This window comes from Perognathus longimembris, chromosome 16 (assembly GCF_023159225.1).
Source record: "Perognathus longimembris pacificus isolate PPM17 chromosome 16, ASM2315922v1, whole genome shotgun sequence".
Taxonomy (NCBI): domain Eukaryota; kingdom Metazoa; phylum Chordata; class Mammalia; order Rodentia; family Heteromyidae; genus Perognathus; species Perognathus longimembris.
Window position 1 is genome coordinate 37,319,245 of NC_063176.1, and position 24,022 is coordinate 37,343,266.

A 24,022-nucleotide genomic window follows, 5' to 3' on the forward strand; every position below is an offset into this window, starting at 1 on the left:
GGCGTGCCTTTGTCTATTTTATGAAGTGAGTTGAGAAGTTATATTAGAGTGTCCTTTTTCTACGTGCAATGTGGAAAATGGAGACACCCTAAAAGTCCTGTACTTCTAAGACTTTGATCTATTAAAATATGCACTTTTGAAGCTCTGAATGATTTACCATGCTTTCTCTTAAATGTCCTTATAAATAATTCCTAGAATATCTAGTTAATTCTTCTTCCTCCTCCTCTCTCCTCCTTTTCTTTCTCATTCATCTTCTTTTTCTTTTTTTCTCTCTTCCTCCTCCTCCACTTCTTGCTACATAAAGCATTTCTTAAATGAGTCTTTATTTCTTAAGATGACAATGGGACAAATGATTTGGATGACACAGAATCTGGCTATTGAGTTGCTTAGGATGTATACTCACATGGTGCATACACACACACGCACGCACACACACACACACACACACACACACAGAGGTCTATAATTGAAATACTAGGAATGAAAAGTGCACTTACTTAATCAGGACTTTTGCTTGGTCCTGGGCTGGTTTCTCCTCCTCTTGTCCATGAAGAATTAATTCTGCAACTTTATGAAGTTGCTCAATACAGCGCGCAGTTACTTCAGCCAGACTTTCAATGGATAGCATGTATACTTCCTGAGTCAATACAAGAAAATTATTCACCGGGCTGATGTTCAGATATTAAAAAATTATATAATTCTCTCTTATGCTGGGGATTGAACTTGGGGCCTTAGCACATGCTCAGTACACACTCTACTGTTGAGCTACATCCCTAGCACCTAAATGATTTAATCCTTAATAAAAATACATAATGTACAAAGGTTTATGCAAAAATTCTGGGCATGTCTAAGACTCCTCTGTCAGGTCCCCAGAGAGGTGACATGCCTATCTATTGGTGATGGTCTCCTGTACTCAGAGCAATTCCAGGCTTGCAAAAGGCAGATGGTAACTGAGCTATGGGAAGGAAGCTGAGTGAAGAGACTCCATCAAAGTTTTTTTCCTTAGAATTACCTAACTTAGCTACTTCCTTTAAAATTTAAATTCAACATAAGGTACATATATTGCAAGCTACTTTTTGGAACATAAAATATGCCTACATAAATTTATTAAAGTATACAATAAAAGCTACAGAAATGAGTTTTGAAAAAAAAAGCTCCTTCAATTACATTGTTAGTTATGGAGTATAAAGACATTTTATTATAAAAAGTTGAATAAAAGATGGATATTTAACCTAAAGGTAAATTAATTATGTTCTTAAAGATCTTTTCCCCTTTAAATTATACTTGTTATGCTATGGAGAAAAGCTACAAAAATCTATTCTGAGTTATAAATTGTCTCAGCATACAGAAATTTTAGTGTTTATTACATTCCTGCTCATTTCTATGTAAGACAGATTAGAAATGAAAAAGAAACCCTCCTCATTAAGATTACGCTGCCAATAATAAAATTAATATACGAATACTAGCCTCTCAGTGGACAATCCAGAATAAATTTACCTCTATGGTCTTGGTTCTCCTTTCTTCTCTTTTCTCTTCCTGAGGGTCTTCAGCTTTTTCTTCCTTCTTAGTTTCCTCCTCTGATTCCTTGGTCATATCTACAGGTGCAATAGTTTGGTCCTCTTCCACCCAGTCATGAGCTTTCTTCATGGCCTGCAGTGGCCCCCAACCAAGTGATGCATTTATTATGTGAGCATAAAATCAAAGTCATTCCAACCCCTGGCTTAGAACCTCCAGGCTGGAGGTCTGAATGTTTAAAAAGAGATGGGACCAACCTCAATCTTCTTTGTTTTTCAGGCAGAAAAGAGTTTATTGGGAAAAGAGCAAACTGCCAGCCTGCACAAGATGGAGACATGGGGAGACAGAGGGGAAGGAAGAAGAGGAAAAAGGGAAAGGAGAGAAAAAGAGAGAAAGAGTGAGAGAATAAGAGAGAACAGGAAAAATGAGAGAAAAGGAAAGAGAGAACCTCAATTTTCTTATCAAACAATAATCTATTGTTTGTAAAAAAATCACATAAACTAGTTACTTCTATTGATATGCATAATGTATTACTGTTGTTTGTCTTTTTATATAAATGCCATATATGTATGCATATACATATATATCATTTGAATACTTGAAAACTTTAGCTGTGTTGTCAAGTTGGAAAAAGTATCCCAGTTTATTATGTTGTACTGACATTGTACAAAAACTAAAAGCCAAATTGGATTAGACACTTCATTTTTCCATTTATATAGGAGTAACACAGCATATTAAATATGTATATATATAGTATATACATATTTAACATTGAATCTGTCTACATAGATTTTATTACAGAAATGAATAAGGCATTCCCTAAATAATAAAATAATATAAACAAGAAAGGGGAGCAGAGTAAAAAGTATGTAGAACACCTTGTCAAACCTGAGGTTTTTTGTTTTTGTTTTTTCAGTACTGGGGTTTGAACTTAGGGCTTTGAGCTTGCTAGGCAGGCACTCTACCACTTGAACTATGTCTCTAGTCCTTTTTGCTATGGTTAGTTTTGAGATAAGGTCTCACTTTTTTTTTTTTTTTTTGGCCAGTCCTGGGCCTTGGACTCAGGGCCTAAGCACTGTCCCTGGCTTCTTCCCGCTCAAGGCTAGCACTCTGCCACTTGAGCCACAGCGCCACTTCTGGCCGTTTTCTGTATATGTGGTGCTGGGGAATCGAACCTAGGGCCTCGGGTATACCGAGGCAGGCACTCTTGCCACTAGGCTATATCCCCAGCCCCAAGGTCTCACTTTTTATCCAGGCTGGTTGGTTTGTGATATTCTTATTTATACTTCTCATGCAGCTGGGATGACAACTTTTTCAGTTTATGTTTTCACAAGATCTTGCAAACTTTTTCCCAGGTTGGCCATAAATCATGATCCTTCCTATTTTAACCTCCTGAGTAACTATGATTACAGGCATGAGCCACCACACCCGGCTGAGTCGGAGTACTTTTTAAAACGCACTTAAAAATGATATTCAGATAAGAATAAAAACATACGTCATACTGAAAAATCTACAGTATACTTTTCACTTTTCATGACAAGTATAAAAAAATATAACAGGTACTTTTTTCCTATATGAGCTAGAAATTTAGCCAGGGCCATAGCTGAAGCCAATTTCCTCCTGAAGCTTATTGGGTTTCAGGAACCTAATACTGCATCAGGCTGGGAGGATAAAAAGTGGTTCTGCTCTTCTGTTCTTCCTGACTCAAGGCAGGTCTTCCAGGCTCCGGGGTGGGGGGGTGGGGGTGAGGGACGGGGAGAGTGGCTGGAATGGGCTCGGGGCTGCTCTGGGACTAGTTTAACCTCACAAGAGTGTAATGTAAGCAACCTATGGCTTCCAAATCATGACTTAGGTAAAGCTAGAGAAACCATCTCCCCTCACTATCATTTTCTGAATCTAAAAAGGGCAGTCTTATCCAGATTTTTATCAAGTTGTTTAAGCTGCTTGCTTAAGTAATAGATATTCCTCAGTTTATGCCAAAATGATTTAAAGTTGAACCTATCAGAACGCGGAATGGCAAATCGAAACAGAGCTGTCCTTGGTGTGTTTTCTTCAGGGATAAAGGCTGACCCTAACTATTGTAAATAAGCACTGCAACCGTGCAGCCACGTGGGTCCCTCCCCGCAGTGGCAGGGGTTGTAGAGAGATGGATTAGGTAATTTCCCTCTGTGTTCAAGTCACTGACCCACCAGCATCAATGACCCCTAAGAGAGAGAAAGAAATCACTCATCTCACCACCTCGGACCTCCCTCTGCCCTGTCCTCACACATATTGGTCACTAAGAAACTGAAAGGCTAAAGGGGGGAGGGAGAAAAAGAGCAGGACATCACACTGCTCAGATAAGGAATGACCAGTGTCCTCGTTATAAATCCCACAGCAAGACCTTGTACTCACCTACAAAACCTACTGAGGTATTACTAGAGAAACAAAGACTGTTAATACTGGGATGTTCTCAGACATGCTGTAGCTGTAGTAGCCCAGATGGGAGAGGTATGGTTTCCCTGGTTGTTGCTTTTTCCCTCCTTCCATTCCTTTCTCCCTCCCTCCTTCCCTTTATTCTTTCCCCCTGCCCCTTCCCTTCTCTCCCTTTTATTTTCCCTTCTCTCTCTGTCTCTCTGCTTAATTCTGGTATATTTCTTTAAAAGGCTTGGTGGGGAGGATGTGAAAAAGTCCCTTGGTGATTCAGAACCCCTCTTCCTTCCCCTATGTTGCAGATAACAGCTACTCTGTGGAACATTTTATTTTGCCATGAACAGATAAGTGACTCGTTCAAGGTCACCAGGCAATTACCAGTAAAATTGCAAAGGGCAAGTCTCATGACTATCTTGAATATTCTTGACTATGGCATGTCATTATATTGCCTCTTCTAATCTTAATTACTCCTCAAGCTCACCTCTCTTCCCTGTGCCACCTGGGTCTCTGGAGTTTTTTTTTTTTTTTTTTTTTTTGGCCAGTCCTGGGCCTCGGACTCAGGGCCTGAGCACTGTCCCTGGCTTCCTTTTGCTCAAGGCTAGCACTCTGCCACTTGAGCCACAGCGCCACTTCTGGCCATTTTCTGTATATGTGGTGCTGGGGAATCGAACCCAGGGCCTCATGTATACGAGGCAAGCTCTCTTGCCACTAGGCCATATCCCCAGCCCACTGGGTCTCTGGATTTTGAAATGATAGGAAACCCTACCACCCAGCCCTCTTTAAAACCAAAGACACAATCAGATGGTGCTGACCTTATTGAGTTTGTCAGGCGTGGCTGCAACATGTAATTCAAAGAGAAGTTCTGTAAGCATGCTAGCAAATTCGTCTCCCTTTTCTTCTAGGCCTAGAAATAGAACACAAAAGAAGTAAGAGGTGTGCTTTATTTTCCATCCTTCAGAATATGGCAGCTGCCCCCAATTTTCTAGGCTGCAGGTGGGTAGACTAAGGGGGGGTGCTGTGGCAGTCTGCCCTCTGGCCACGAACAATGAAAGATGTTGGCCAATGCCAGTACAGCAGAGAGGTGGCACACAGTGGCTGGGTGAGGGGTGAGAACTGAGACCTGGCTGCAGACACCTCTAAGGCTGGCCTGGGTTAACAAAAGGGCAGGAGGACGCTTGTTTGTCTTGCTCAGCTATCAGTGATCAGTGGATGTTTGCTTAATGATGGAATTTAAAAAAATAAATGACCTTTGCCCAGCTGCTGATATAGGGGAGTGTTATATTTATGACATAGAGTATGTTTATGATTCATAGTGATTCATCGCACCTTGATGAGTCCCGGGGTACCCTTCTGTGTCCACAGAGACAGTGCTGAGCACACAGAATTGGTCCCAGTGGGGTGCGTTCCATCTGACTGAACATCATCTCTTGAGAGGAACTTCCCAAGGTTTCCTAGGATACCTGACTGGTCTGGCAATACTTCTTAATGAGCTGCCTTCTTTTCAGACTAGAAGCTACTGAAGGACAGAGATAGAAATCCAGAGCATCTAAAACAGTGCCTGGAATCTAGTAAGTGATAAAGTGAATATTTATGGAATCAGTAATTTGTTGTTAAATTACATAATATATATTAATATGTATTATAAAATTAAAAAAAAATCACTGATGGGCAACCCAGATCTTTAAAAGCTACAATCTTATTTTTTGCATTTTCATCTAAAATGGTAGTCTAAATGGGAATTCCATTTTAAAAGTTTCTGTAGTTGCTAAGGAATTGATTCCATAGGGGGTTAATTACCCTGTGGGGGAAACAATAATTAATCAAACCATTAACATGGACTGAGTATCTGATCTCAAACCCCTCTGAGAAGCAAATACTGGGTGGTGGCAGGAAGTGAGGTTATCACTAAGCCTGTGGGAAATATTGCACCGGAGAGGCTAGATTCAGTTGTTCTGATAAAATGTTTCATTGGCAGCTCATGAAGAGAACCAGGGTGCTTTGTACATCTTTCTTCAAAATATTTGACATAGATAAGTTTATTTATTACCTGTAACTTACCTGCTCTCATAAGGGAAACAGGTTAATAAGCAAAAAGGGTAAGAAAAGCATACATGGTCAAGTAGTAAGTTTTATGGAGAAGTGTAAGTCAGGAGAGAGAATCCGTAGAGCTGGGGCTTAGAAATTTAAATATGTCTGAATGTTTGTGTTATTCCCAGACACCAAGAAGATGGTTTCAGGAGGTGGGTTTTGGGGGCAGGTGATTGGGTCATCAGCATGGAGGCCTCCACAGTGAGATTAGTGCCCTTTTAGGCCTCGTCTCCCATTTGAGCTCACAGCTAGAAGGGGCTGTTAATGTCCACAGAGCGGGCACTCAGTAGACACTAGATCTGCGAGCACTTGGTCTCGGACGTCACAGCCTCCTTAACTGCGAAGGTGATCCCCTGTTGTTTATAAGCTACATGGCGAATGGTGGTTTGTTATATTATCCTGAACAGATTAAGATAGGAGGAAAGATAAAAAGGTGACATTTAAGTAATGATCTGGTGAAGGACAGCCAAGAGCTAACTATAAGTGAGGGGAAGGAGCCTTCCAGAAGTAGCATCATGAGAGCAAAGCCCAGGAGGGGCGTGGATGTGGCTGGCAAGTTGAAGGGATGGAAAAGAGGCAAGTGCGGCAGCAGGAAAGAAAGGCAGGCACGTGCATTGCGTTAGATGGAGATGACTTGTTGGCTTATGACAAATCCAAAATGATCTGTTTTTACCCACAGGGATAAGTGCTGTGATTTCAGGGGCTTTTACAGGAACAAATCTAATTCTCTGGAGGGGGTTCAGAAGGCTTCCTGCAGGAGGTGATGCTGGAACAGAGGCTCTGAGAAAGAGATTTCATTAGCCTCACGAAGGAAGAGCAGGAGGGGGTAGGCAGCTCCAACCTGAGTTGGCTCATCCTCAGGTAGGGGCAGGCACACCTGAGCAGCACCAACAAGGTCTCATTAGGAAATGGCCTGGTCCTTTTTGTCCTATATGAGGCAGTGTTACAGACCAGAAGAAACCCTGACTGGGATTACTAAGTGTGGGTCCCACTGCTGTTCACTACTGCTCAGGCGGCTAGTGTGGTCGGCAGCCACAAGGCTTCCTTAGCTCCCACATCCTACGCTGTAAATTGAGGGTTGTAAAATCTCCCCATCTCCTCTTTAGAGTTCTCAGAAGGACAAAACATTACAACAAACATTGCACAGCTTTATAGATGTGGAAATATTATGTAAATAAATTCATATGTGCTACAGGAAGATTAAATATATCTGGAAAGATTAGACATGAGTAGAAGCTGTAAAATGTGTGTTTAGCTGGGTGCTGGTGGCTCATACTTGTAATCTTAGCTACTCAGGAGGCTGAGATCTGAGAATCATGGTTTAAAGCAAGCCCAGACAGGAAAGTCGGTGAGACTCTTATCTCCAATTAGCCACCAAAAATCTAGAAGTGGGGGCTGGGGATATGGCCTAGTGGCAAGAGTGCCTGCCTCATATACATGGGGCCCTGGGTTCAATTCCCCAGCACCACATATACAGAAAATGGCCAGAAGTGGCGCTGTGGCTCAAGTGGCAGAGTGCTAGCCTTGAGCAAGAAGAAGCCAGGGACAGTGCTCAGGCCCTGAGTCTAAGGCCCAGGACTGGCCAAAAAAAAAATAATAAAAAAAAATCTAGAAGTGGAGCTGTGGCTCAAGTGGTAGAGTAGTGCTAGTCTTCAGCAAAAAACCTCAAGTACAGCACCCCATGCCGTGAGTTCAAGCCCAAGGATGGGCATAAACAAACAAATAAAAGGTGTGTTTGATCCCACAAAACATAAATTAGTAACTTCTAGTGAATAATTTAGGCAAAAGAATCACAAAGAAAACTGGGAGTAGATGAAAACAGATGATAGTAAAATGTTGCACCAGAAGTTATTAGTGCAACTCTGGAGAATTCTGTACATATGACTAAGGTCTTCCCCGAGGCAATAAAAGTAGGAAATGCCTTTAAACATCTCCTTCCAGCCAAGTAAACCTAATTAGAGAGCCATAGCAGGATGAAAAATTACCATTTGCTAACATTATCCAATGCACAGGAACCTGTTAATAAATTTACCTAAAAATGACAGATTACTACACTTTCTGAGGCTATCAAATAATTTTTTTAGTTGTTAGAGGCTTTTAGGAATGCTATTTAGTTGTTAGAGGCTTTTAGGAATGTAAGTGCTTACAAGAAAATAAATGTGATGAAAATTCTTGTTTCTCCTAGAACTTTGCTCCTTGATTTTACTGCTCACTCCAATGATAAGATTCTTCTCTGTAGCTTTTAGGCAACACAACAATCTTCCTGGAGCCCTCAAATTGGGTTGATTAAATGACAGGATCGCTGTCATTTCTTCCAGCATTTCCTTGTCTAAATGACATTTACTTATTAAATTATATTAATTAAAATTAATAATGTTTTGACAATCTGGAAATACGCTGAGAAAAATGGACATATGGGAGATAATAGAGGTTGTCACTTAAAGAGACAAATTTATCATTTTTAAATCATGATGTTGAACATGTCAGTGTGTGTGTGTGTGTGTGTGTGTGTGTGTGTGTGTGTGTGTGTGTGTTTCTGTACCAGGCTTGAACTCAGGTTTAACTCAAGGCTGGTATTCTACCACTTGAGCCACTCCTTAAGTGTGGTTTTTTTTTCTGGTTAATTAGCAATAAGAGGCTCATGGACTCTTTCCTGTCCAGGATCGCTTTGAACCATGATCTTTAGATCTCAGCCTTCTAAGTAGCTAGGACTACAGTGTGAGCCACCACTTTGAGCTTTTTTTTTTTTTTTTTAAATTTTCAACTTACAGAAGCTGTAAAATGGGAACACATCATCTGTAGTATGTCTTTAGGGCCAGGAGGAATTTAGGAGTTCTTTTAATCCTATTTGTTGACCCTTCAGAGGAAACAAGGTTTACCACAAGCATCATGAAACTTAAAGAGGAACAGCCTGATTGTTTTGGTTGATTGTTGGTCTGGGAAGGGGAGGCTGATGATCTTATCTTGGGTCCCCAATGAAAACATCAGCGGCCTCTGACAATATTTTAATTTATTCATTAGAAAAACAAAAGACAAGGTTGTTGTCTTTTGTGACTTTTGTAGAAACATACTTATACTGAAAACCATTACACCCGATCCCTATCTGTGCTTCAGTATAACTGATTCTTCTGTCTTGATGCAAAGTGCACAAATCTCATTAAGGGGAAGGTAGAGAAGGTCAGTAAAGGTCTAAAAGGGCTTATAAATGCTTACAATAATTCTGCTCTGAGCATCAAGGCCCAAACATTTGAACTCTTGTTTTTGAGCTTTGATTATAGTTGTGTAACATTCTTGGCCACAAAACACTTCCAGTGACTGGAGAGTTAATGCACATTACTATGATTCTTGAATGGTAGTCATAGCATGTCCAACAGTAAATATGTGCTACAGATTTCCATCTTCCTGGCATAGCAATAGCACTCTAAATAATAAATAGCTAACATTTCTGAGCAGTTCGGCATGCCAGGCACTGTAACGCATGTTCTTACAATGCTAGCTAATTTCATCCTTGGGCATGCACATCACTGTCGTCATAATATAAGGGAATACATAGTGAATTTCAGAAATTCTATAACTTGTTCAAGGCCATTACAGCAGGAGAGTGTGAGGCTGTGCTAATTGGGGTGTTTCCTGCATTCTAAAGAGAAGCTAGCCTTGTGTCTGTAGTTGCTGGGATTTTCAGTGCAGCCTATCCCAAACTCCTGTGGTATGGGGCTTGCTATGACCTGAGTCAGAACTTACGCCAGCCAGGCACTGGTGACTCACACCTGTAATCCTAGCCACTCAGGAGGCTGAGATCATGGTTGAAGCCAGCTGGGGCAGAAAAGTCCGTAAGACTCTGATCTCCAATTAACCACCAGAAAACTGGAAAGTGGAGCTGTGGCTCAAAGTGGTAGAACACTTGTCTTGAGCAAAAAGAGCTCAGGGACAGTGCCCAGGCCCAGAGTTCAAGCCCCAGGGCCAACAACAACAAAAGGTTACTCTGTGTGTGCCAGGTAAAGTTAACTTTCTTCCACTCCCACATGAACAACCCAGAGCAAACCATGCCGCCTATCTTTTCCCCACATAAGGAACTATGCATTTCTTAACAGTTTCTGGTCTTGTTGGGGGAAGAGGGTCATTCTAAGTGGGAAGATGATCAGGACATGTGCACCTGCATCACTCCAGGGAGTGTCAACTAGAGCATGCTCTGTGCAGTGTGGGAGAATGGCACAATCTTTGTCAGAACAGCACTTTCTTTTCTTTCATTGGTGGTAGTGAGGATTGAGCCCAGGGTATCACACATGCTTAGTAGGCAGTCTACCCTAGCCCTAGAACTAGACTTTTTGAGGTGCAGTGTAGACATTTATAAATACACCCAAACGCATACACACACACACACACACACACACACACACACACACACACACACACGGATATGAAAAATGGATGAGAGCTGATGGCTCATGCCTGGAATTCTAGCTACGTAGGAGGCTGAAATCTGAGGATTGCAGTTCAAAGCCAGAGTAGACAGGAAAGTCTGAGATTTATTTGTATTGCCAATTAATCACCCAAAGCCAGAAGTGGAGGAGTAGCACAAGTAGTAGAGCACCAAACTTGAGTGAAAAAAAGCCAAGCAAGAGTACAAGACCTTGAGTTCAAGCCCCATTGCTTGCATAAGAGAAAACTTCACAAAGAAAGCCATTGTAGGACTTGTCCAGCATTCTTATTAATCACACGAAACAGCTTCCACATGCAGATAAAATGAGACAATGGCACATAAAGCTGCAGTCATCTAGGACCCAGTAGACTATGCTTTGCTCATTCAACCATACGCCTGCGTGCCTGCCTGTGACATGCCAGGGATCCGGCAGGACAGAGAAAGGAGTTCCCCACCAGGGAGCATGAGGGTCATAAATCACCTCAGGCAGCTCCTGTAAGCACAGCACAGGCGCACAGGGTATTATGGAAGCACGAGGGAGGAGCACTTGAATTAAAGAATGCTACCATGTTCAAATGGCTGTGCTGATGAACAGCAGTTTCATTAAGGATCATGCCAATAATATTTAGCCAGCTGTTTTCCTTTACCTTGCTCTTCTTGGTTCTCTTCATTTTCTAATTCTTTTGCTGCAAAGATGTCTTTAATGGAAATTAGGTCATTTTTTAAGAGTTCCAGCTTCTCTCCATCCAGTGATGCTAAAAATGACTGAACCTGAAATAAAAGATCTAGGTCAGCAAAACTGTCATCTTTTCTTCTCATTAATAAAGTTTACATACAGTGGCTTCCAGGTTCCCCCAACACCCAGACTCAGATGACACTGTGGTGTGGGAGGTAATGCTGTGTTGGATGCTGACTTTACTACTCATTGCAGCTTTGGGCAGGTTACAAAAGCAACCCAAGCCTTTGTCTTTTTGATTTTGATACAGCTTCTTCCCACATAGCTCAGACTCTCCTGGAATTCCCTAAGTAGCCTAGGCCAGCGTAGGCTACAGAATATTAGGATTACAGGTGTGTGCCACCAGACCAGGCCAATTTTCCCAGTCCTCAAACAAAATCCATACGTCATTGTGATTATTTGTATATAGTAGGTATAGAAAGTATGCACAGTAGATGCTAAATAAATGGTGGAGGCAGCTCTTTAATTATGTTTAAAAACACACTTTGGGCCAGGCACTAATGATTCACAACTGTAATCCTAACTATTTAGGAGGCTGAAATCTGAGGCTCTCAGTTCAAAGCCAGCCTGGGCAGGGAAATCTACAAGACCCTTATGGACCATGGAAATTTTATTTAGCATTTCTATGCCTCAGTTTCTTTACCTGAATAGTGCATTTATTGTATAAGGTTGCTCTGGGGACCGAATATAGGAATTTAAGCCAGGTGTCAGTGGCTTATGCCTATAATTCTAGCTAGTCAGAAGGCTAAGTTCTGAGATCATGGTTCAAAGCCAGCCCAGGTATGAAGATTTGTGAGATTCTTATCTTTAGTTAAATAAGTCTCTAAGATTTATCTGTCTGGGCTGGGTTCAAACTATGATCCTTGGGTTTTGTTGGGTTTTTTTTGGCCAGTCCTGGGCCTCGGACTCAGGGCCTGAGCACTGTCCCTGGCTTCTTTTTGCTCAAGGCTAGCACTCTGCCACTTGAGCCACAGCGCCACTTCTGGCCGTTTTCTGTATATGTGGTGCTGGGGAATCGAACCCAGGGCCTCATGTATACAAGGCAAGCACTCTTGCCACTAGGCCATATCCCCAGCCCCTAAACTATGATCCTTGGATCTCAGATTCCTGAGTAGCTAAGACTGCAAGCATGAGCCACTGGTGCCTAGCTCAAAAGTTAAATTTATCTAGTGATCCAGTGTGATGTTTTGATAGTTGTATACATTGTGGGATGATTCACTCATGTTAATACACATACCCAATACCTCACATATTTATCATTTGTATATGTAAGCTCTAACTTTGTTGTGATTTGAAATCTACACATGTGGCTCCTAACTACAGAAGATATCTACAACAATCATCCTGCATTTTTTTTTAACCAGTCCTAGAGCTTGAACTCAGAGTCTCGGCACTGTCTCTGAGCTTCTTTTGTTCTAGGCTAGCACTCTACCACTTGAGCCACAGCACCACTTCTGGCTTTTTCTGTTTATGTGGGGCTGAGGAATCAATCCCAGGGCTTCATGAATGCTAGGCAAGCACTCTACCACCAGGCCATATTCCCAGCCCTCCTCATGCATTTTTATTTGGTGCACTTGGTAGGCCTAGTTTGGCTCTCCATTTGTATTCATGTTAGAGACCTATGCACTTAGGAGAGATCTAGCTGAGTTACAGATGGACAGAGCCTGGCTCCTGAGTGCAGTGCTGGAAAGCTGCCTGCTGGTCAGGCCCCCCTGCCCTGCACTGTCACAGGAGGGAAAAACGACTTCTGGTTTCATTCATATATTTTTAGGACTGTTTGTTGCAGTGTCCAGTAACTATTAATATCAATTTTAAAGTATTCTGTATTCCTTTCTGTGATTACCATAAAAAAACCCTCCAGGGTGAGGAAAGAATCAGAGCTTATGGAAGCACTGTGCAGAGGAACTGCACCTTCTATTTTAGTATGTATCTGCAATGTCCCCCAAAGGCCTACAAGTTAAAGGCTTGGCTCTTGGACATAGTGGGAGGCTGTGGGACCTTAGGAGGTGGGGCCTAGTGGCAGGTCGTCAGATGAAGGTGCTGAAGGGGAACATGGGGCTATGTCTTCTTCCTCCTACCCTTTTTCATTTTATAGACATAGGAGAGTGGTTTTGTTCTACTATATACTCCTGCCATGAGGTGCTGCCTCACTACAGGCCTAAAAGCAACAGGGTCAGCGAATTCTGGACTGGAACCAATTCTATAAGATGATGCTAAGTGAAATGAACTCCAAGATATGAAAAGAGGTTTTTCATTGTTACTTTAATATACTATGTGAATTTTTTCTGTTTTATTTCATTTGTCCTTCCTATAGTTTATCCCCTGTTGTCATTGTATTTGATTTTGATAGACTTGATATTGTATATACATTTATCTGAATTAGGGAAGGGAAGGGGAACATCATAATGGTGAGACAAAGGACAAAGGTTGAACCAATGCAACAGTGATACTCACAAGACAATATTTTGGAAATTAACTATACAGTTTTGAGGGGTGGCTGAGGGGGAGGGAAAGTTGGAGAAAAATGAGGAAGGGGTAACAAGTATGATAAGAAACGTACTCACTACCTTATTATATAACTGTAACCCCTCTGTACATCATCTTGACAAGAGACCATTTTTACAGATATCTGCAAGAGGGGAGGGAGAGGTAGAGCCAAGGGGAGAGGGATGGACAAATGAAGTAGGAAAGGAGAGGAGAATGCAATCAAGAATCCATTTTATATATAACAAAATCAAGAAAAGTAAGAGAAGGAGTAGGTTGAAGGGGGGTGAAAAATGTTGAAAGGGGTACTATTGATCAAGATTCATTGTATTCATAAATTGGTTTGTTAAATGGAAACTCCTTTGTACAACTATTTAAAGATAATTTTAAAAATACAACCATGGACTAAAACCTTTTCTTTTTGTAACCTGATTTTCGTTGGTATTTGTTATTCTATTGGAAAGCTATCTAACACACTCTCCAAGGATTAAATCTGCTTTCCAGTATTGTAAGTCCTATGTGACTCTTTTCAGGGGCCTAGAGCTGTCTCATAACTGAGATCTTTCTTATTTAGTGGTACTGGAGTTTGAACTCAGGACCTTGTACTTGCTCAGTAAGAGTTCTACTACATGAGCCATACATCCATCTCTTTTTACTTTAGATGATTTTTTCTGATAGGGACTCATGCTTTTGCCTGGGGCTGACTTCAGACCATGATCCTTCCTACCTATGCTTATTGCATAGCTGACATTAGGAACCTACCATACCAGTTTTGTTTGATGAGATGGGGCCTACTTAACTTTTTGATGGAACTGGCCTTGAAACTTGATCCTAAAAGGTCAATGAGACCTTATTTTGCTGTTTTTTGTTTTGGGGTTGTTTTGTTTTGTTTTTGGTGCCAGTCTTGGGGCTTGGACTCTGGCCCTGGGCTCTGTCCCTGATTTCCTTTTGCTTAAACCTAGCACTCTATTACTTTAACCACAGTGCCACTTCAGGCTTTTTCTGTGATTAACTGGAGATAAGGGTCTCACAGACTTTCTTGCCTAAACTAGCTTTGAATCAGGATCCTCAACTCTCAGCCTCCTGAGTAGCTAGGATTATAGGAGTAAGCCACTGGCACCTGGCTCTGTGAAACTCTTATCTCTAATTAACCACAAAAAGCTGGAAGTAGAGCTGTTGTTCAAGTGGTAGAATGCTAGTCTTGAGCATAAAAGCTCAGGGGACAGTGCCTAGGCCCTGAGTTCAAACCCCAGGATTGGCATCCACATACAAACAGGACCTACACAGATAGGAATGTGTTGATCAATATTCTGGGGCCTGGAAGGGGGTCTCTGTATGATCTGACACCTAGCCATGTGTTATGATCAGTGGTGATCTCCCCTGACTAAGTAGGCATCAAGAATGGCTCAATGAAAAAAAAAAAAAGAATGGCTCAATGTCCCCCAAATCTAAATGTAAGAGACAAAGCTCAGGTGGAATCAAAAGTTATTTTTCCATTCTCTGGCTTATTTCTAAGCTCACCTTCCTGTCTCTCTGCAGAGAGTTACTAGGCTGGTCATGCCCTGCTGGCAGGATATGCAGAGGTTTCCCAGGGCCTCCATTGGAAAACCAGCCCAGAGTGGAGTCAGGACGACAACTATGCACAGGCAAATGAGACGAGTTTTCCAGTACTTATAGTGGTGCCTAGAAAAGTGCCACGTAGATGCTTGTTAAATAAACACATCCTACCTCTGTAGGTCCTTTAAGAAAAATGTCATCTAAATGGGCTGGCTTCTGTGACTCATGTTTTGCTTTCCTGGGGTTGCTTAACCACCAAGGGTGTGGTTTTTAGAGGTAGAATTTGTGGAGGCAAATACTCTATGAGTAGGGAGTCCTCATCAATGAGATAAAAAGAAACCCACAGAAGCTGGGCACCTGTAATCCTAGCTATGCAGGAGGCTGATATCTGAGGATCTTGGTTTGAAGCCAGCCTGGGCAGGAAGGTCTGCAAGACTCTTTGATTAACCACCAAAACACCAGAAGTGGAGGTGTGGCTCAAATGGTAGAGAGCTATGCTTCAGCAAAAGAGCTCAGGGACAGTGCCTAGACACTGAGTTCAAGCCCCAGGACTAGCACCATAAATAAATAGATAAATAAATAAATAGATAAATAAACAAACAAATGAACAAGAAACCCAGAGAGCTGGCCCCTTCTACCATCTGAGTTCACAGCTAGAGGGCGCTGTCAATGGCAGTGAATGGGCAGGGCCACCAGGCAAAGCTGGGTTTTCCTTCCCAAATAAAACTAATTCTCAGGAGGGCAATGCTGCCTTTTATGGACCAGGTATTTTCAACAAGATGGCTAAATAAATAGCAATACAATCCATGAAAAGAAATATTAAAGTTCCATGGTCTAAAAGAAACATCAGCTGCTCTGTTTCCAGCAGGTAGCAATGAAGCTATGGGACAGAACATATCACCCAGGAGGAGCAGAGAGTCAGCAGTGTGACAGCCCCGCTTTAGAACAGCCTTTTGCACCATGTGGAGGTGGGGAGTGGCCATCCTTCCTGTGCTGGCCCTGAGGCTGGCTTGGGTAATAGCTTGGCATGGGACAGGGGAACTATAGACAGCTGGAGGAGTCATCAGGATGTGCACACAGCATTGGTAACCTTAGTCCAGGCATATGACACTCCAGGAATGAGATTTGTTCTTTGTTTGCCCCAGTTCCTCTCCTGTCTAAGGAAACAACTACTAAACATGTCATTGAAGTGACGGGAGCACATGTACCTTGCTTTCACTTTCATTGGACAGAATTTCCAAGGCTTCCAGGTGCGACAAACCTTGATATTCATCAAACAGCATCCCATAGTGGGCGGTCCTCTCCACAGTGAGCTGCTGTGCCAGTCTCTGCTTCTCCTTCTCCTTGGCCTCCCTTAACATCTGCAGAAATATATGATTACACACTAGATGTATGCTTACCAGCTCCCTTCCATGCTGGGTGCCAGTGGCCCATGCCTGTAATCCTAGCTACTCAGGAGGCTTAGATCTGAGGACTGTGGTCCAAAGCCAGCCCAGGCATGAAAGTCCATGAGACACTCATCTCCAATAAAAATACCAAAAGAGCCAGAAGTGAAGCTATGGCTCAAGTGGTAGAGCACTAACCTTGACCAAAAGAAGCTCAAGGACAGTGCCCAGGCCTTGAATTCAAGCCTAATGAGCAGTGTCCTTCCCCCCTCCACGGATAATAGAAATGACTGACTTTGTGTCTATGAAGGGTAGATTTTGGCCACTTTGGTATTTCTGGAAATTGTTTTTCTTTTAGGGCCTAGACTGGGACTCAAACTTGATACCTAATGTTTCTGCTCAGGTTGGTGCTCTATCAACTGAGCAATGCCTCTAACCTCAAATTTCTGGAATTTTTTTGATAAACGCTATTGATAATTTTTACATAATATTTCATTTTCAATTTTGTATGCTCATGTTTCTATGCTCATGACTATCACATGCTCATGGCCATTACATGTTCTTGGTGCTTTTGCAGGGCAAATAAGCAAAACTTCTATATCTAGTAATACTTTGTCCCTGTGCTATACTACCAGCCTCTCCCATTATTTAAATAAAAAGGCAACAAAAGAAATGCAAGTCTATCAGTCACTCTCCAATTTCTGTACTTGCTTTCTTGGCTTGTAAGCATCCTTTATGTGATTTCTCATTAAGTTTACTGGGGCATAAAGTTTATAGGGTCCTTTAATATCTGTGGAGAGACCTTAAATACCCTGGGCAATACCACAAGGTCACGGGAAAGATCATCCAAGAACAGAGGCTGGTGTTTTTTGTGTGCCAATAAAACAATCAGCCCTATTCTTCTCGGAGGTTCTTGAGATTGCTAGCCAAGAACCCACTGGGCTATTCAAAGAATTGTCTCTCTTGTCTATGTTTAAGACGAAATTAGTACAGACTCTCAATTTTAAGGTTTTCTCAAAACAACTCAATAAAACTGTCACCAGGAAGATTGAAAACCTGTAATGAAACTGGACTACTGTACTCATCTCAAGGTGTGGTGATGGGGTCATAAAGAAGCAAAATGACCCTGAGGTTGCTGCCTTTCCCCACACTAGCCTCCATCTCTGAATGGGTACTTCTGGATAGAGAGAAGAAGAGATGGAATGAAAAAGAATAATTAGGCTTCATTTGAAAGTGGAGCATGGAATCAGAGCTACCTGGAGAATAATCCTCTTGCCAAAGGATGCCAGCTCCATTGCCCTCTGAAGATAAAATGGAGATGGGCTGAAATAGCAGGGAGTGATGGTTGAGTGGGAGAATCCTTGACAGGGAGTTGCTGTGGAGACTTAATCAGTTATCTGAGAACCATCCTGTACTTGTGTTTCTCAAAAAGAAAAGAAAAGAAAAGAAAAAGTTCCCTGTGCTGCTAGGATAGAAAATGAGAAACTTGGGTAGTACATGTATGAACATTTCTGGTTTTGTGGTCATAGATTCCTGCCATCATTTAGATTTGAAGTGAGCCCAAAAGGAGCAGGTATCAAAGCCATGGTCATGGTCATCAGCTTGTAGTGCTACTGAGAGGAGGTAGAACCTTTAGAAGATAGGACTTAGTGGGAGGAAGTTAGGTCATTGGAGGTATGTCCTTGAACAAAAGAGATATTGAGATCTTAGCCACTTCCTCTCTCTCTGTTTCTTGGCTTCTATGAGGTGAACAGATTTGTTACACTACCATGATGTTCTGATACGGCCCCAAAGCAATGGTGATAGATGACCACGAACTGAAACCATGAATAAACACTCCTTCCTTGTAAGTTGTTTACCTCAGGTGTTTTGTCACAGAAACAGAAAGCTGACACAATTCCTTTAGCATACAGAGGAGAAATATTACAGACTTTCTTATCTCAGTTGACAGCACCTTCTAGCTGCTCTGAAGAGACCTTGGAGCCATCTTGATGCTCCTTCATGTCACAGCCTGTGTTCATTTCATCAGCAAGCCTGCATCTATTTTCAAATTGTGTCACAACCAGGTACTTGCAGGGCCTCCACACGGTTCTGTTCTGAGCCACCCATATCTCTTGTTTAGGTCACACCAACAGCTTCTGGGAGGACTCAAAACTGATTCCCACTCTATATGGCCTCCCTGGCCCTGGCCTTCCTTCTTTCCAGTCAATTTTCACCATAGTAGCTACAGTGATCTTTCTATAGCACAAGTCAGTTCCTGTCACTCTTCGAATGCTGTTCTACTACCAGTAAAACTCAAGGTTGCTATACATGTTCTCCATGATCTGCCTTTGCCTCATCTTCAATAATTCTCATCCTGACGCACTCCTCTCCCATCACGAAGCATCCTTGTTGTCCATGTTCATACCAGATATTCCTGTCTCATAGCTTAGCACAAGCTCCTCCTCTACCTGGAATATGCTTTATCCAGGTGTCTATATGGTCAGCACTATCACTTCCTTCAAGTATTTGCTCAAATGTCTTCATTTCCACAAACCCTTCCCCCATCCTACTTACTACTCTCCCTCTCACAGTCCTGATCCCTTACTTCCTGCCTCATGTTCTTTCTCCCATCAGCAACTCATCTTCTCAAAAACTAGGTAATGTTGATTGTTAGTTGGTCTCTCCTCTCTAGAACAAAACCTAAGGACAGGAATTCTTATCTATTACAGCTCCTGAAAAACAGTGTCTGGCACAGGGCAGATATTCAAAATGCATTTGCTGAATGAATGAATGAAAAGCACTATTTGTAAGGAGGTCAAGTCAGTAGTGTTATGGGGGTCCAGTGGAGGTGAGCCCTATGAGTTACAGGTGTGATGCTCAGGTGTGGACAAATGGAAAGATCCTAAAGAAAGCATTAAATGAATGAAGCAAAGTGTAAGACAGTATGATTAGTATGCTACCACTTGATTGAAAAAGTATCTGTATGTATATGCATGTATATACTTATCTATATGTATTACAGCATATGCAATTATGAGATATACAACATCTATACATTGTATTTCTATATTGCATGATCTATCCATAGACAAGTATATCTATATGTTCTATATGTTTATACACAGCTATGTCCATTTGTACCTATAGCTAGATGACAACTAACAGCATGCCTAAGAAACTGTTAAGTCACTCACTTCCATGAGTCATTAAGTGACTGGGAAAAATATGTATCAGAACCTCAAGTTTTTCTCTTCTGTATTTTTGTGCCATTTGGCTTTTCATTTAAAAAAAGAATCTGTTTTGCCCCCAGTTTCGGAGATTTCAGCGCATGCTCACATTGGATCTGAGGCAAGACCAAATATGGTGATGGGGGTATGTAGAGGAGAGGACTGCTCATCTCAGGCAGACAGGAAGTAGAGAGAAAAGGGCTCGGGACAAGACATAGACCCCAAGGACCTGCCTAAAGCCTACTTCCTAAGGTTTCTACCACCTCCCCCAAAATGCTACCAGCTGTGTACTAAGAACTTTACCTATGAGCCTGCAGATACTTCGTAATCAAATGCTAACATTCCACCCATGGCCCCCAAAGGCTCATGGGTAGCTGATAAGATGACATGCACGTAGTCCATCTCTGAGTCCCCAAAGTCTGATGGCTCAAACCCAAAGTCTTCTCTGAGAAATGCCATTTGAATGTGAGCACATGCTTTAATGACCTACTCAAAAAGATAAATAAAAATTGATTTATTTTGTTAACTGAAAAGAAAAAGTTGCAAAAGCAACTGGTCCAACCTGGGACAAGGAAACAGTTCTTGCCATGAGCGTCTTGGTTCGCTTAAATCCAGGGTCACTTTCTGCAAGGACATTCATGGTTTTCTTGCCTATGAACTCCAAGGCATCAAGACCTCCAGTGAGGACACTCTTGCCCTGTCAATGAAATCAGATTATTTTTACAATTTGCTATTCTGCAGTGCTCAGCAAATCCTAGGTAACTGGCATTACCTTCAAATATTAAAATCAATATAATGTCACCACTTTTCTCCATTGGGAGATTTATCATCCATTTAATCCTATTTTCTTTTCCTTGAAAAACCATGTTATATAATTTGTAGGGCATGCGGTACTATTAAAAAAAAGTAATGCTTAGGAAAAAAAACACCAAAACACATTAGAGATTAATTTTACTGGCTCTGAGAATATAAATAGAAATGTATATATGACATAAAATTAACTTATGTTTTGTCTTAAAGGAATTTTAACCCAAGTAGCAGAATTATTTGGAGCAGTTTATTAAAATGTCAAATACTCTTGCTAGTTTAGGGAGTTCTTTAATCTTGGGCCCTGGAGTATAAGACCCTCAGGCTGTTTCAGATGGCTTATGAATACATTCTGAAACTAGCAGAAACCACATATAATTGACATATTAATGATAAGACAGCTTGATTTTCATGTACTTCCAGCTTTGGAAACTATTATACAGTTATGACCCTGAAAATATGTTTGTTGGCCATTGTTTACCTTTTAACAAAATCAAAACAGCCATTATTGACATAAACTACTCATATGAATAAAACCACATATTTCTTAAAACTTTTTCACTGCCAGGTGTCAGTGGCTCACGCTTGTAATCCTAGCTACTCAGAAGGCTGAGATCTGAGGAGAGAGGTTCAAAGCCAGGCCAGAAAGGAAAGTCCATGAGACTCTTATCTCCAATTAACCATTAAACCTGGAACTGGAGCTGTGGCTCAAGTGATAGAGTGCGCTAGCCTTGAGCACAAGAAGCCCAGGAACAGTTCCCAGGCCCTGAGTTCAAGTCCCAGGACTGGCACACACACAAGTAAAACGTTTCTTCAGTACACACCCCAACTGTACAATTGTCATCATAGCCATCCATACTTTTACCATTTCCTGTGAAAATGTTCTATTTTTATATCTATATACATTTTCCTAATCTTCATAATTATCATTTAAATAGTAACTTTTCTGAATTAATATATTTTTATTAGCTATTTTCATTTTGGCTATTCGTCTGGAAGCCAATCAATAATCATGTAAGCTTTTAAAAGTCCCTATTTTGGGAGGATGATGGCTTGTCATTAATTCACACTTTGTGTTTGCCAGTACTAGAGCTCAAACTCAAAGTTTTGGACTCTTGTATGGCTTTCTCTACTTAAGTCTGGTACTCTACCACTTGAGCCACAGCCATGTCTGGCTTTTTGATGGTTAACTGGAGTTGAGTCTCACAGACCTTCCTGCCTGGGCTAGCTCTGAACTTCTATCTGCAGATCTCAGCCTCTGGAGCAGCTAGGATTATAGGCGTGAGCCACCAGCACCTGGTTCATATTTTTTCTTACTTTGAGTTTTTTTCCCCTAATATCCTGTTACTGGAGAGAATAAAGTGGGAGAAGGAAGGACATAAGGACCATGTATAAGTGCAAGTCTGTGATGGTGTTGGGAACTTGGAGGAAGGAAGTTGATTAATGAAGGCAGGAAATTGAAGATGCTGAAGCACAGCTAAAAGGCTCCTGTACCTAAAAGGCTGGGGTGGGGGGTCCGGGCATGAACTCATTTCTCATAAGAGAGATAATGAAGGACGTCCTTTCATCCCCAATCCTACAAACTGCCCCTGGGGCATACTTGACTAGTATTGCTACATATGTCTCCTATCTCTCCAGCCCTATTTGCTGCCTCTTCTTTATCAGACTAGAGGTCCTCAAGGAGCAAATCATTTTCCACATTGCTGGCACACCCTGACCCCGTGGTCTAGAAAGAGTTTCTCGGTTCGTCCATAGCTCTTCCTGGAGTATGCTGCACTTGTCTGTTTCCTTGGCTTTGCCCTGCAAGAGATCCCATCTCTTGACTGCCAGCTTATGCCCAGCATTGGTAGGGGGTTACTGGTGCAGCAGGAGAGTCAATAATTTCTTCTTTAAAGTTTCCATGAATGAATGGGACATGAGACATATTTCTAGAAAAACTCATTAGCTAGTTCTCCTCTCCCTCTTCCAGTCCTGTGGCTTGAACTTTGGGTCTGGGTGCTGTCCCTGAGCTTATATGCCTAAGGCTAGCACTCTACCACATGAGCTATAGTTCTACTTCTGGGGCATGAGCCACCAGCACCTGACTAGCTAGTTCTTGATAACATAAAATAAATGATTTTTTTTCTTGACTCCGGAAACAGCTAAGCAAGCTTCAAGAGAGAAAACTTTATGTGTCTGCTTAAAAAAAACAACACCACAACAGTTGATTCAAATTAAAATAAAATTTCAAATTGGAAGGTAGGGACTTGAAGGGATAATAAAATTGGGGTTATGCAAGGAAAAGAAAGAGTGGAAATTAGGGAGTAAGGGCAGAAAGTAATGCTGATAGTAATTGTCTGGGAACATTTCAGAAAACTATCGGAGCTATTACTCCTTTTGAAAAAAATGTTAAGCTAAATCTAGCTTCCACATATAAGGAAAAAAATGGATCCATTGCCTTTCTGACATATTTTGCTTAACATAATCTTTCCAAGTCTCTCCATTTTTTTACAAATTGTACAATATCGTTCTTTCTAATGGAAGAATAAAATTCTGCATGCAGTTATATGCAAATATATTAACTGAAATATGGTAAATTCAAGGGAGATTTCAAATAGAGTAATTCCTTAGAAAGCCAAATCAAAGTGCAGCAAAATAAAATAACAGGGGGCTGGAAATGTGGCTTACTGGTAGAGTGGTTACCTAGCAGGCATGAAGCCCTGGGTTCAATTCCTCACTAATACATAAATAGAAAAAGCTGGAAGTAGCGCTGTGGCTCAAGTGGTAGAGTGCTAGTCATGAGCAAAAGAAGTTCAGGGACAGTGCCCAGGCCCTAAGTTCAAGCCCCAGAACTGGCAAAAACCATTAAAAAAATAACAGGAAGTGTGTCCTTGAAAGGGGTGGGGTGGAGCCAAGTGGAAAGATAGAAAACGTAGACAAGAATCCAATGAATATCCTACAAAATTAAGAAAAGCAAGGGAAGGAGTGGGTATGGGAGGGATGCGTGAGAATGTTGAAAGGAGTGATACTGACCAAGATATATTATATTCATAAACTGCTTTGTTAAATGGCAACTCCTTTGTACAACTACTTGCAAATATTTTTAAAATGGGCCTCCTCTTCTCCCCCTCCTCCCCCTCTTTTTCCTCCTCTTCCTCCTCCTCCTCAATGAGGGTTAAAGCTGAGCCTGTTGGTGTTGTCTCTAATTCTAGCACTCAAGAGGCTGAGGCAGGAGGATTCTAAGTTTGAAGTCAGTCTGGACTATGTAGCGAGTCTGAGACCAGCCTGGATTACATATTGAAAGCCTTTCCAAAAAAAAAAAAAATAGAAAAGAAAAAAAAAAGAAGTGAGATATGAAAGATCTTCCAGGAAAGCAAGCTGTTCCGAAGATTTCCTTCCGGAACTACAGGCAGCCCTCCCAGTGGTTGGG

At 41.6% G+C, this 24,022-nt stretch overlaps 1 protein-coding gene across 3 annotated transcripts in view; it reads right to left on the reverse strand.

The window, feature by feature from the left end:
* The window catches only part of Fam114a1 (family with sequence similarity 114 member A1), a 60,119-nt gene that overhangs the window by 7,950 nt on the left and 28,147 nt on the right, over window positions 1-24,022 (reverse strand). For all 3 annotated transcript variants that reach the window (XM_048364338.1, XM_048364337.1, XM_048364339.1), the window contains 6 exons: window positions 20,369-20,503; window positions 16,421-16,573; window positions 11,083-11,206; window positions 4,740-4,831; window positions 1,498-1,650; window positions 498-637 (listed from right to left, as the gene is read on the reverse strand). In XM_048364338.1, the coding sequence (XP_048220295.1) occupies window positions 498-637; window positions 1,498-1,650; window positions 4,740-4,831; window positions 11,083-11,206; window positions 16,421-16,573; window positions 20,369-20,503 (797 nt within the window). The remainder of the gene's footprint in view (window positions 1-497; window positions 638-1,497; window positions 1,651-4,739; window positions 4,832-11,082; window positions 11,207-16,420; window positions 16,574-20,368; window positions 20,504-24,022) is intronic.